This window comes from Vitis vinifera, chromosome 9 (assembly GCF_030704535.1).
Source record: "Vitis vinifera cultivar Pinot Noir 40024 chromosome 9, ASM3070453v1".
Classification (NCBI taxonomy): Eukaryota; Viridiplantae; Streptophyta; class Magnoliopsida; order Vitales; family Vitaceae; genus Vitis; species Vitis vinifera.
Window position 1 is genome coordinate 5,783,586 of NC_081813.1, and position 13,966 is coordinate 5,797,551.

The window sequence follows — 13,966 nt, forward strand, 5'->3', positions numbered from 1 at the left end:
TTAACTATTTAAGAAATGATAAAAAAGTAAATGCGATGATGAAAACATTTATATTTGATGGATATTATTTTAGGACAGAAGTTTATTTTTGGAATTGATGATTGTTATCCCTTTTTAACTAAATATTTAAAAAAAATTAAAATTTTTGACTTTTTAAGGAAAATAATAAATTAAAGCTATTTCAAAATTTTCAAAGGGAATAAATTTCTAGGGAATTATTTTTTAATAAAATATTTTTAAAATTAAATAAATAATAAAAATCTATAATTTTATAGAAACTTGAGGTGTGTATAAAAAAAACTTCAAATCTTATTTATTTTATGATTACTCAGGGTCATTGAAAACCCAATTTTTAAAATCTAACCCTTTATCCATTTTTTTTATTATGATAAAAATATCTTTATTTTTTTCTCATAAAAATAATATATTTTTTTTTAAAACCTATATGTAAATACTTGAAATAATTAAAGACATTTATATTAAAAATGAATCCATCTTTTAAATAAAAATATGAAATGAGTTAAATTTACAGGGATTATTTCATACTTTTAAATAATTAATTCTTAATTTTAATAAATAAAATATTCTTGAAAATACCTGATTTAAAAATTATGGATTTATTTTGTTTTAATTAATAAAATGATGAAATTCAGTTTTTGAAAAATACTTTATTTAAAAATTATGAATTTATTTTGAAAAGAAAATAAAAAGGGTAAAAACTCTCATTTTCTGTCCTTGGCACGTGGGAACGCTAGGTCAACCCCAGACTTGGCTCCACCCCTAGCCATCAGCCACCACACTAGTTCTCCATCACGCCTCGCTCTCCAAAACATTTCACATTCCCGTTTTGCCATTCCCAAACACAATCAATAGAGTCCGAGAAAGTGTGGAAATAGTAGTGAGAACGTCTGATTCCTCCTCATCTCCCAAGGGGGGCGACCTGAGATCATTCCATACCCTACCGCTCAAACCACCATGTGGAGGGGAAGGCTCTCTGCTCAGCTCCAAACCCTAGCTCGTTCCCGATCCGCTGCCAATCTCACCCGCTTGGTCACCGGGGACATCAACCGATCCTTCATTTCTCCATCTCCCGCGCCGTTTCGGCGAACCGCTTCTCTCTTTTCTCGCCAGTTCAGCGCCGAATCCGGTAATTTCTCTTCTCAAATCCCGAATTGGTCCGGTCGGTTGCCGAGAAATCGCAGGAAAACTTCTGGAAAAGAAAATTTTAAATCTGAGAACGATTTCTTGCCAGCTGAACTGAGTGTGAATTTCTCGCAGATATTTGGATTGTCATGTGATTTATTTCTTATCATGATTTGTAGCTGACAATGCTGTTTCCAAGGAAAAGAAGAGAGTTGAAGATGTAATGCCTATTGCGACCGGGCATGAGCGTGAAGAACTTGAAGCTGCGCTTGATGTGATTTTATTTTTTGTGTTATTGCTTTTTCTTGATCTTGGATTTTTTTTTATTTGTTTGGTTGTGATGGAGAGATGATTATGGTTTTGATTGGCTTGTTTCATTTAGGGAAGGGACATTCTGGATGCAGACCATCCTGTTGGTCCGTTTGGTACAAAGGTTAGTATTATTTGCATTTTTCAGGATTCAGCCAATTGCTTTAACTGACTCAAGGTCAAAGTCAAATCTGTTATTATCGATTCTCAATGTGTGGCTTCACATTTGATTCCTTGAGTACTATTTGGATGGGAAATAAATGCTTAATGGTTTTTATTATGATCGATTCCTACATTGGATTGCTAGCGCGGAATTAGATCATAAAATATACCGGTTTACTAGGGTGTCATTTGGATACACTTACTGAAATTTTAAAAAGAAAAATTAGTAGGAACTTCTATATGAAATGTAGGAAATCTTTTACAGAAAGTATAAACTTATTTTATGTTCTTAAAAGTTATTTTGAAAAATTAATATCTCAATTTTCTTAAATAGTTTTTAGAAACCACTGTCTTTTTAAACTGAGTTCCTATGTTTTAGATAGGAGTACTACTATTTCCTATCTTTAGAAACAAAAAACAGGAAGTGTATTCAAACGACACCTAAATTATTGATTGGATATGAAATGATTTTATTTCTTTTGGTTAATGCCATTGACATGCATGTATTTGTTATTCTTTATGAGTGTTCAAGAAAAGACCATTTTAGGATTTCAATATGTGGCCTCATCTTTTAATTTATTGGGTTAGTATGTTAAGTCTTATGTTGTCAAAAGAAAAAGGCAATGTTAAGGTGATAGGGACTTCTATTAGTCTAAGGCAAAATGCGAAAAACAAGGTGATATGTAGATTATAGTAGCTTATAAAGAGTATACATATGTTTACTTATTTGATACTTAATTGGTATAAACGTGGTCTTCAAAAGTCAACACTATTAAATTTTCATCCCTTATTTTTTTATGAGTAAAGCAAGATGTATTATGAACAAAAAGCACTAAAACAACGTTCTGAAGTACACAAGAAGTATACAACGACCCGCTCAAAAGCGAAAACAAGAGGAGAGGGACCAAGAAAAAACTACGCCTCCCTGAAAAAGAACCCACCCAATCCACAAAATCTAAAATCGAAGAAGGACCAGAACTTAAAAACAACCTAGACCAATTCCATAGGTTACAAAGAAAAACGTATTTTAGATTTTGAATGGATTGTTCCTCATTCTTGAAAGCTCTTCTATTTCTTTCCTTCCATATGGTCCAAAATAAGCAAAGAGGAGCTGTCCGCCACACATTTTTTCGCCTTTTACCCACAAAAGAACTATGTCATCCTAAGAGGTGTCTCCAACTGAAAAAGAAAGAACCCAAAGCACACCAAACAAGGAGAACAAAAAATCCCATAACACTCTTGTCTTGACACAGTGGATAAGAATGTGGCCAATGGTTTCTTCCTCTTCAAGACAAAAGAAACATCTATTTGCCAAAAACCACCCTATCCTCTTTACACAGTCCAACATTAACACATTTTCCCAAGAAGCCTGCCAAGCGAAAAAAAAACCCACCTTTGGGGGAACCCATGATTTCCAAATCATAGTAACTTGAAATGGCATTGTACTTTCTGTCTCCAAAGTCGAGTATAGGGCTTTAATAGAGAACTTATCATCCTTCGGTCCTATTCAAATCACTTTATCTTCCTTTTCCCCACACACACTACTCCCTTGCAAACTCGGAAGAAACCGCTCCACCAATACCCCCCAATCATTTAAGGCCCTAGAAAAATGAAGGGCCCAACATCCCCCCTTCAATTGGCAAGTAGGAGAGCAGGGTCTTTCCTACACAATACAATGTGGAATTCTTGGGCCCCTATAAGAGCTAGCTTTTTTTCTTGGGAGGCAACTTGGTCTAAAATATTGACACATGACCAACTTAGAAGGAGGGGATGGAGGATGCTAAATAAATGCTACACGTGTAAGGCTGCAGAGGAAATGAGAGATCATATTATGTTGCACTGTCAGAAGGCAAGCCTATTGTGGCAATTGGTCTTTGCTCTATTTCATGTACAATGGGTGATGCATTCATCTGTGAGAGGGTTTCTCTTAAGTTGGAATAGTTGCTCAATTTGTAAAAAGAGGAAAAAGGCTTGGAAAGTTGCGCCACTTTGCATATTTTGGTCTATTTGGAAGGAAAGGAGTTTTGAGGATAAAGAAAGTTCAAATCAAACAATCAAAAGTTCTTTTTTTGTATATCTTTTGGGATTGGATTAGAGTGTACATGGGGTATAGTGTTATTTCTTTGTTAGAATTTGTGGATTGGTTAGGCTCACCGTAGGATGCGGTCGGCGTTCTTGCTCCTATTGGTTTTTTGTAAATGTATACATCGTGTATACTTTTTAATCCATTGCTCCTTTACTTATTAAAAAAAAAAAAATCCCCTTTCAACTATTGGGTGCCAAACATCCGCCACCCAATCCTCCTTAGAATTAGCAATAGCATAACATCCCTTATGGTGTGATAAAGGTTTGTGGGGACAAAAATTTAACTATAAAAAAAACAGTGTCTTATAAAATTAACAAATGGTAGTAATTATTCAAAAGTGTTAAATATTATACCGCACATCATAAGAAACATCATTTTCTTTAGAGAAATTCATCGTTTCTATTCTAAATTCCCAAACATTTAAAAATCAAAATAAAAAAAATAAATAACAGAATAAACATCCTAGAGAAGCTTTAGGCATCATAAACATGGTCATCATTGAAATTAAAAAAAATTGTCATCACTCCCATGAAGACTAGATTGATAGCCATCCATCTCATTAGCACTACAATTGAATTAAATTATAATCCAAGTATGTTTACAAAGGCAGTTGGCTCTACTCCTTGAGCCTTATGGGCATTCGCTATGCCAACTCTGATGTGGAACCTAGGATATTTCATCATAGCTTTGGATTCTACAACTAGCTAGGACTTTACGAAGATGTTGCACAAGCATAAGTGATGTCAAGTTTTTTCGGTTTGAAAACAAACTATTTGAAGTGGTCTAACAACTTTGTCTAAGAAGGTAAGCTGATGGCCTAGGCCTCGTCACCTTGCCTAGGTCTTCAAGAGGCAATTTTTATTTTTCGGGTCTCGCATGGTGGCCTAGGCGATCTAGGAGGTTGCCTTTGATAACATTGGTTAAGTCTTGGTACAACCAAGACAACTACGTTTAAATTGATATGTAAAATGTAAAATTGAATCTTCACCATGTCTCCAACTTCTTTGGGGATATAACAAGATTGGTAAAACAAAGGATGTCTCAAAGTGATTTAAATGTTTTTGGACATGTCAATATATTCATTGGTAGACATGATGATGGGCTAAGGAGTAAAGATAGACCTTTGAAGTGATGTTTTAAAATACCAAAATGTTTGTTCACGCAATGGATGCGCCCACACAATCACAGGAAAACATGTGTAAGAGTGTGCTTGGTGGTTGATACTATTTTCAATATCCTTGATATGTCTTTTGACATGTCTTATTGTTCATTGATATGATTGTTGCTACTATGATTTGATTCGCTATGTTATATAGTTGTTGCTATTAGTGTTTTAAAAGGCTATCGAGGCTTATGCCTTGAGGCTCGCCTAGAATTATTAATGTCACTTTTTAGTTCTTTTTGGGGCATCAGTATTACTTTCTTAATTTGGTATAGCTCTTTATCTGAATTTCTGCTGCCTAATTTGTTATTTTGTCACTCGTGTTTTGTTACTTCATTGAAATTAGAGTTAAGTATAGATGTTAACTATAATTAGGATAATTGTGATGGAAAATCAATATTTTATTTTAAATGTTCATGTCTATGCTGAATTATCTTATTTTAACCCATAGAATCAATCAACTTATCAAAAACTTGGAAAGAATTTCATAGTTTTATTTATATCAAGAATCTTAAAAGCTTTTGCTCAGGTATTAAACAGAATGTGTTGAATCTGTGTATTATCTGTATCCCTTTGTCAAAATTCAATTGTTAAAAACAACATATATAAAGATTGATGGGTCTCTAGCTTGGAAACATGTTCCATAAGCTTGTCAGTGGGTTGCTTTTCCTTTTAAAAATGGTAGATGTACATGATTGAATTTTCATACCCAATAATTTGGGCCTTTCTATAAATTTTTAACATGTAGGAAACTTGGAATTTTTTTTGCAAAAGTACATATTTTCACAAATTCAAGATCAGTATTCAGTTCAATTTTTATACTTCCTGTATGTTGAAAATTTTACCCCTTTTTTTCCTTGGTGCCTATTTTGCTCATTAAAAAAATGGAAGTAAACTTTGATGCATGAAGATAAAAAAAACTATATTTTGGTATCTTGATATGTTGGTAGATGCCAAAATTCAAAGGGGTTTGTGTGTGTGTGTGCGTGTATAGATATTAAGAAAAATCAAGATGCAAGATTTGCATGTTATGCTTCATTGAAATTTTTTTGCAAAGTCACCAATTTCCCCAGTCAAGATTGATATTTGGTTCACTTTGTATATTTCCCATATACTAAGATTATCCCCCCTTATTTCCTTGGCACCTATTAATATGGATCACTAACTTGCCTGTAAAAGCTTTTTTGATGTATCCAAGTGATAATGCTATGAGCAGGTATCTCTAAATGTTGGTGGATGCCAAAATTTAATGTGTATATTTTTAAATATTGTATTTAAAGGAAGATACAAGATTTGGATCAAATGCTTCATTTGTGGATACCAGCTTAGATTAATTTTATTTATTTATTTATTTTAATAGGCAAATAAGAATAGATATGTATATAAATATGTAACAAAAGTGTTAATCTAAAGTGGCAAGCACAGTACACAGGAAGCATACATGTAACACAAAACATTTAAACTACAGCAGCTACAACCCTCACTTTAGAACTTGGAACACAACCATTCTATAAAATCTAACAAAGAACATGGACCGGCTTGACCGTCAACTAAAAGATATCCATGAGACCACATGTACAGATTAGTATCACTCTGTTAGTATCATTTCCCATCTTAGGTTAGTATCACTGTTATCCTGAACCAAGCCTCATCTTGATCTCCATTTTCCCTCCTTGCAAAAAGTTTTAAAAATTGACTCAGACCCATTTTAGTTTGATTTAGTTCCATTTCATACCGGCCGAATATAATCTTCCTATTAGTTGATATAATTTTGTTGATAACAATTAAGTAACCAACATCAGCTCCCATGGCTGGTTTCATGGCAGTCCCATAGCCATCTCTTCTCTCACTAACTAACACACTCATATTGTATTCAATCTTTTCTTTATGCTCATTTTCTGGTTTTTTCACTTTGACAATCCCATGGGTGGTCCCTCACTCCCTCTCCCTGTGCTTCCCTTACATAATACACCCCCCCCTTCTCTCTCTAACACACTCATTTTTTATTCAATCTTTACACTCATTTTCTGGTTTCTCACCATGACAATCCCATGGGTGGTTTCTCTGAAGTCCCTTTGCAATTGTCTGAGCTTATAAAACCATCTTACGCAACAGTCCAAAATTTTGTCCATTATCATTAACACATTAATTTTTGTTTCAATCTTGTCCTTATGCTCATTTGTTGTTCATTATCTCTCCCTCCCTTTTCTCTCTGGTTTCTCACCATGCAGATCCATGGGCATTGCTCTTCTACTGTTTTATGCTCAACACACACACACACACACACACACAATCTTCTAAGATCTTGTCAATTACCACAAACACATTGATTTTTATTCAATCTTTCCTTTATGTTCATTTTCTGTTCATTGTTTTTCTTGATTGTCTAAAAATATAAACCATGCAGCGCAGTTCACCTATGCCATTTAATAAAATAAAATTTTGCATTCAGTATCATAGTTATTCCTCCACCTTTTGGATTACTCATCCAAGATAATGAAGGTGATCGCTTTTTGGTATCTCAGCCTTCAAATTTCCATGTTATGCTATTTTTCACTTCTAGCTTTCCTAAGGTTGCATTTTGGAACATTGGATTTTAGTAGATTCTTGAATCATTCTATCTACTAGGGGATAAGGAAAGATATTTTATACTTCTAACTTAGGGATTTCTGGATCATTCTTTTGTAATAAAAGAATAGCCTATTTTGGTTTTTTCAATTAAATATATCTTATCAGAAGCCACATTTTCGGTGGTCCACTCTTTAAATGTGCAAACTGTCACTTGTAGGCTCATAGCTAGTGGAAATAGTGAAGGTCCAGTGCCTAACACTCCAGCAACATTGTTCATGCTAAAAATTCTTTTGGCCTTTGTTCATGTTTGCTTGTAGGTACATAATTTACTTTTGGTCTTTGGTCATGTTTAGTCTTAATTTCCCAAAAATTTATAGTTTTGACGTATATGTTTGATGCCCTGATTGTTAGTGCAACTTCAATACCATGCTTGAATATAATAAGTTTTCCTCTATATATTAGGATGCTTCTAATAATCATTTTCTGATAAGCAGATGTTCTTTATTTATCTACTAAAAATAATGGGTTTTGGGCAGAGGTGAAGGTAGATTGAGTGGTATATTTCAGCAGCATCCTAATCCATTATGATGAACAGAACTCAATGGGATTTTGTTCAACACTAAAGATGGCTTAGGCAATCTCATCACCCCATTATGTATCATGACAGTGGAAGCTCTTTGTATGCTAATTCATGGGGTGTCTGAAAATGCATTGTTTAAGGGTTTAAGGTGGAAGGAGGGTGGAAGTGATGATTTATGAAAGAATTTTTTTCCCCCTAACAGCACCGGGAGGGAGGAATTACTTCACCTAGGAACCATCTTACTTTTCTTTGGAGTGGTTTTTTGGTTGAAAGTTAATTTGAGTAAGGCAGACTTGATTTCATGGGTATAGGGGTTGATCGATTTTGTGGGGGATCTTGGTTATGGGGAAGACAAATCCATAACTGGGAGCTTAGTGAAATGGAGACTTTTTTTATAAACACTGCAAACAAAGGCAACATGAAGGGATGAAGGATAGTATTAAGTGAAAGGAGGAGGTTAGGGGAGTAGGGTGGGGGGAAGGTGGTGGTGGTGATTATTGAGGTAGGTAGATCCATAACTAGGAGCTTAATGGGATCCTGGCCTTTTTTTGAAGATTCCAAGCGAAGGCAACATGAAGAGATGAAGATAGAATGGTTTGGTTGGAATAGAAGTGTGGTAAATTCATAGTTAAATCTTTTTACTTCTCTTTGTCCATGAGAAGAATAGAGACTTTCCCAACAAGCACATCTTAAACCCATGGATATCAACAAGGGTTGGCTTCTTTGCATGGGAAGCAGTCTGGGGGAAGATCTTGATATTAGATCAACTTAGAAAGAGGGGATGGATATTATTGAACAGATGTTATATGTGTAAAGGAGAAGAAATGATTAATCATATGTCCCATCGTTGCTCAATGGCAATAATCCTGTAGTTGGTTAATTCTTTGGTATGGTTTGGGTGACGCACTCTTTAGTAAGTGTAGCTCTCTTGACTTGACATGGTTCGTTTGTTGATAAAAAGCAGAAGAAAGCTTGGATAGATAGTCGCTCCTTTGTGCTTATCTTGAATAATTTGGAAAACATGGGTCATTTGACAATATTGAATAGATGGATCAAGCAACCAAATTGTCCTTTATATATAATTTTTTAGAGTGGGTTAGGGTATATATGAGTTTTTTCAATGTCCATAGCAAACTTTGTTGATTGGATAAGCTTTAAGGGGAGAGTTTTGTTTTTTGTTTCTCTCCTTTTTGTTTGCCTTTGGCTCCTTTGTATACACTGTATATATTTTAATGTGCTCGTTTGCTAGGCACTATTAATATTTTTGTTTTTTGCCAATAAAAAAAGTGAATAAATAACTTTTGCAACTTGGGGATACAAGGGACCTTTTTGTTCAAAGGTTAGTTATGCTAGACTGGTTCAGAAGTGAAGTGTATTGGCTCTCTAAAAAGATGCAGAACTAGGGGTTCCCTTTCTAGGTGAATTTCCATAATACGAATGGTACTTCTTCATAACTCTCTGATGATGGATTTGAATAGTAGAAATTGATACTTTCATAAGCTTCTGATGTGTGAAAAGAGATGAGGAACCAATATATCTTCTTATGCATGGTGGGGCCTCTTTGGAGTTTCAGGCTTTTGTCTTCTCTCTGGTCAGGATCGTGTGGATGATACGTTGGTGTACTAGAAGAGAGATGATACTGGGCTGGCTTGTTATGGGAAAGGGCAAGAGGAAGAAAAAGTTGTAAATTAGGCTTCTGTCTTCTATCTGGTCAGGATCATGTGGATGATACACTGGTGTATTAAAAGAGAGATGATGCTGGGTTGGCATGTTATGGGAAAGGGCAAGAGGAAGAAAAAGTTGTAAATTAGTGTTTCATATTATGTTCCATGGGTTTGGGAGGGAGAGAAAAAAGAAGAATATTTTTAAGATGAGAAAAGGTTGGACTTGAAGTTGATAATTGCGAGGTTCCTATTCCTGTGGCTTAGTAATGGTGGGATTGGATCTAATTATTTTCTTCCCTCTTCCCTTTTTGCTCAGGGTATACCTCTGTGTACAGGACCTTTACCTTCTTTTGTTTCTTTTCTATAAATGGTTTGTTCATCAACGTACAAAACTCTTGGGTAATACTTGCAAATTTTACAAGTTAAATTTTTAGGCTCTTCTAAGCCTTAATCTGTAAAAGAAAATGGTCTGCCTTAGGCCCTCCGACTCTCACCTTCAATGCATTTAATCCAATTTGAGTCTTGTATTTCCCTTAACTCCTCTAATTCTCACCATCAATGCATTTAACAACTTCCTATCTTCTAAAGCTTCCCTCTTACCAGGATTTGTGATTAGGGTAAAACTCTTAATGTATGTCGTTAGAACCTTATATTCCCCCTCCACATGGTTGAACTTGCTCTACTGCGTTTCTTTTGGTGTTTCATCTGAGTTGTTTCTCAGCTTCCTTTGTACTTGTATTCATTATTCATTGTCTTGGTGCAAAATTGATGGAATTCTATGGTCATATCTTCCAGATTGGATGCAGATTGACTAATTTATTCTTGTAAGTTACTGCTGACTAGGGGATCCTGTTTATACAGTATTTATATTTTAATTTGGTCTAAACTCTTCACTTCACTTAAAAACTTCCTGAACTTGTTCAAACCATGCCTCTTGAATGGTATGATTCTTTTTGCTAGCTGATGATTAAGATGATGCCTGTTCTTTTTAGTTCATGCCTTGGTGCCAATGATTTTGGAAGTAGTATTTTGTTAGTCCATAATTTATTCATTTTGTTTGCTTATAGGAAGCACCTGCTGTGGTTCAGTCTTACTATGATAAAAGAATAGTTGGGTGCCCTGGAGGTGAAGGAGGTAAGCCTCTGTCACTTACTCTCTTTAATTATTATTTTCCATTTATTTATTTCTTACAATTAATTAATTTGCATCCCATTAAATTCTTTCTAATTTTGGTTGCTCTGTTATTTATTTATTTGTTTTTCGTCTGCAGAGGATGAGCATGATGTTGTCTGGTTTTGGCTGGAGAAAGGCAAGTCACATGAATGCCCTGTGTGCTCACAGTATTTCACGGTAAGTTGAGGATAACACCTGAACTGATCACTAATTATTTAGTCCTGTTCTGGCATAGATGAAGGTGACTCTGGATTTGGATATGAAGCTTTATGTCTATGCTAGGATCCAAATTTGTTTATGTAACCCGGACCTCTATATGAAATATATAGGATTAGATTTGAGCAAGGATTCATATAATGATATGAATTGAATCCAGTCAAACTTGATGTGAATTTTAAAACTATTTTGCAACTATTAAGCTATTTTTCCAGTCCTTGGGAAATGAATTATTGAGATAACGAGTTTAATTCTGACAGTATCTGAATCTAACCTCATTCAGTTCTTAGTTTTAATATATCCTTTCTGGACCTGTAAGATACTGATTTACATTCAAATGTTCTCTGATATCCTCTAGGTGTGCAATAAGTTGACTAGAGAACTAAAGTAAATTCTTGTCTCATTTCTTGTTCTTTGAATATGGGATAAGAAAGACCAGAAAACTAGTGTCACAAGGCTGTATTTAACACTGTACAGTAAAAATACCCAGCTTTTTAACTTTAGTGAGAAATTTCCTAATTATTTCATTCATGTTTCACAGCTGGAAGTCATAGGCCCAGGAGGACCACCACCACATTGGGATGGTGATGATCATCATCATCACTGATTGCTGCTTTTGCCATTTTCATACCGGAATAAAATCTGGTGAGATGTTGGGACGGTTTCTAGTATACTCTGCAGCTTCAGAATTCAAAAGCGTTGTGTTTTGTTTGTTTTTGGTTGGCCCCTAATTCTCATGGCAGTTGCTTTGGCAACAATTGGATCATTTTTGTGGTTTTTAGACATGAGGTAGTCATCTATTAGAACTATGAATACTCTTAGTGTTCTTGGATGCATTACCAAAATAATCTATGGCTACCGCTTAATTCTTTTATGGAGCTTCTTGATGTAGAGCAAGCAAGGGAACTATAAAATCTTTTGCCCTGTGTTCTTTATGTTACTCTTTATCTCCCCCCTCATGTTTTGCCACCTGAGCAATGGTTCAGTACATCATGAGTACTGACAGCTCTATTCCACATTTAGCAAAATCCCATTGGTTCTACCAAACATATATGCGTTACATCTGAGCATGACACCTGAAATATTGGTCTGGTAGTACACCATGAGTGAGAACCGAGTCATGATCCATGTGCCGTGTCTGGTGAAGTACACTCCTTGCTAGCTGGCCATCTTGTTGGAGATTCCATTGCAATACCTGAGGGATGAATAATGGATGTACCATAGGCACGAGCATGGAATGAGATGGTCAGAAACCATTGTAGGTTGGAACATTTAGTCATGTAGATCCACCGAGTGTCCGGCTGCTAACTGCCAGGCCAGGTGTGCAAGAGAAATAAGTACCTGTGGAATTCCCAGTATTTGGAATTTTATCATATCCCCATCCCTCTCTGGCACGTTCCATTACCAGAGTCCTGAACTTGTGTCAGGAATTTATCTTGGTTTTCTGTGCGAACAGATGTAGAGTGAGTAGAAGACAAAACTATAGTCTGAACTCGGTATTTCCAAGTTGGTCTGTGAGGGTCCGCTTGAGTTCATCAAGGTTGTAGAGTGTAAGGCTTGATCTAATCTGATTAGCTCAGCCAATGAGGCTGGTTAGGAGATTGTCTTCATAAAATGAGCTCTTAAAAAGGAAATGCAATTTTATGGTTTGTTGGAGCAAGAAGAAACAGTTGAAAATGACTCTTTGCCAAATGTGGCTTACAAAATGGGAAATCAGTGGGGTTTGTATCCTCTCTCAGAAAAGAAAGATAAAATAAAATAAAAACGAAAGCACTGACATGGTGTCGGCATAAGTTCCAAAGAGTGGAAGAAAGTTTAAAAATGAAGCAAGCGAAGAGGATGATGGAGGTAATTGTTGAAGAATGTGATGGGAATGAAAGCGGAATTGATTCAAAGCTACCATCACAATCTTACCAATAATGAGAAAGGAACAATATTTACTTTTTATATGGGAATAATGGAGAGAGACAAATGCATGGAGATGTAATGCCACACATGCCCACCATTATTCCCTCTTTCTGGAGTTTCCTCCGTCAAGATTTGCCACATTTTCTTTCAGTCTCCAGTATCATTCTCTCTCTCACCAAACACCCCTCTCCCCACACCCATTAGATTTATGACTCATGTAGGGAAAAGCTTCTTTCAAGAAACTCCTAGGGTTTAAACAAAAGATAATTGGTGGGAAAAAGTTGGTATGATTTTGATTCCCCTCAGGATCAGTGGACAGGGAAATGGGAACAGATTTAGAGATTTGGTTCTTTCCATATATTTTTAAGCCTTTTTTTTCTTTTTTCCATCTATGTCTTTTCGGCATTTGTTCCTCTTCCTTCCTACTTCCTACTTCACCCTTCCCAAGCGGGAGGTGGAATTTCATTAATAAATTAATGGATTCTTTCTTATTCAAGTATTCAATACATTAAAATTAACGAATCTACCAGGGTTTCAACTCCCAAGGTTTGGTCTCTGAAATATGTTGGAAGAACTCCACATTACCCAATACATTTTGCCTTAAATCTAGCCAATTCCTGCCCCTTTTTTTGACAGGATTTTAGGGTTAAGTCACTCTCAAAATGCTGTTTTTTCTATGTGCCCAAACAGACCTTACAACAAAGAAAATGACTCTCTCTCTCTCTCTCTTTCAAGGAAGGGAAATTTCCTCATAGTCTCTGCTCACCCACTTTCATCCAAAATTTTCTTCTGTCTAAAAGGACCACCCTACCCCTATGTTCTCCCATCATATAGCCCCCATCTTTTAAATTACCATATATCATTATTAATCCCTGATATGACCAGATTCTCTTTACATTTATTTTTGTTAAAAAAAATACATCTATACTCTGCCCTCAAAAATTCCAAAAACAGGGCCATCACTTTACAAACTGAAGTTGACAGATGAATCA

The 13,966-nt window shown here is 35.5% G+C and overlaps 1 protein-coding gene across 1 annotated transcript; it reads left to right on the top strand.

Annotated features, from left to right (window-relative positions):
* The first annotated feature begins 739 nt into the window (after positions 1-739).
* LOC100251589 (cytochrome c oxidase family protein) lies at positions 740-12,006 on the top strand. Its single transcript, XM_002285295.5, has 6 exons — positions 740-1,147; positions 1,323-1,417; positions 1,526-1,576; positions 10,745-10,811; positions 10,948-11,027; positions 11,608-12,006. The coding sequence occupies exons 1-6, from the start codon at positions 976-978 to the stop codon at positions 11,671-11,673; spliced, it is 531 nt and encodes a 176-aa protein (XP_002285331.1). The 5' UTR covers positions 740-975; the 3' UTR covers positions 11,674-12,006.
* The last annotated feature ends 1,960 nt before the right edge of the window (positions 12,007-13,966 follow it).

Bases quoted from the DNA above. Each gene is read 5' to 3' on its own strand.
- LOC100251589 (XM_002285295.5), top strand. From the start codon at position 976: ATGTGGAGGGGAAGGCTCTCTGCTCAGCTCCAAACCCTAGCTCGTTCC. The intron at 1,418-1,525 runs GTGATTTTATTT...TGTTTCATTTAG, and splicing joins AACTTGAAGCTGCGCTTGAT to GGAAGGGACATTCTGGATGC. The intron at 11,028-11,607 runs GTAAGTTGAGGA...CATGTTTCACAG, and splicing joins TGTGCTCACAGTATTTCACG to CTGGAAGTCATAGGCCCAGG.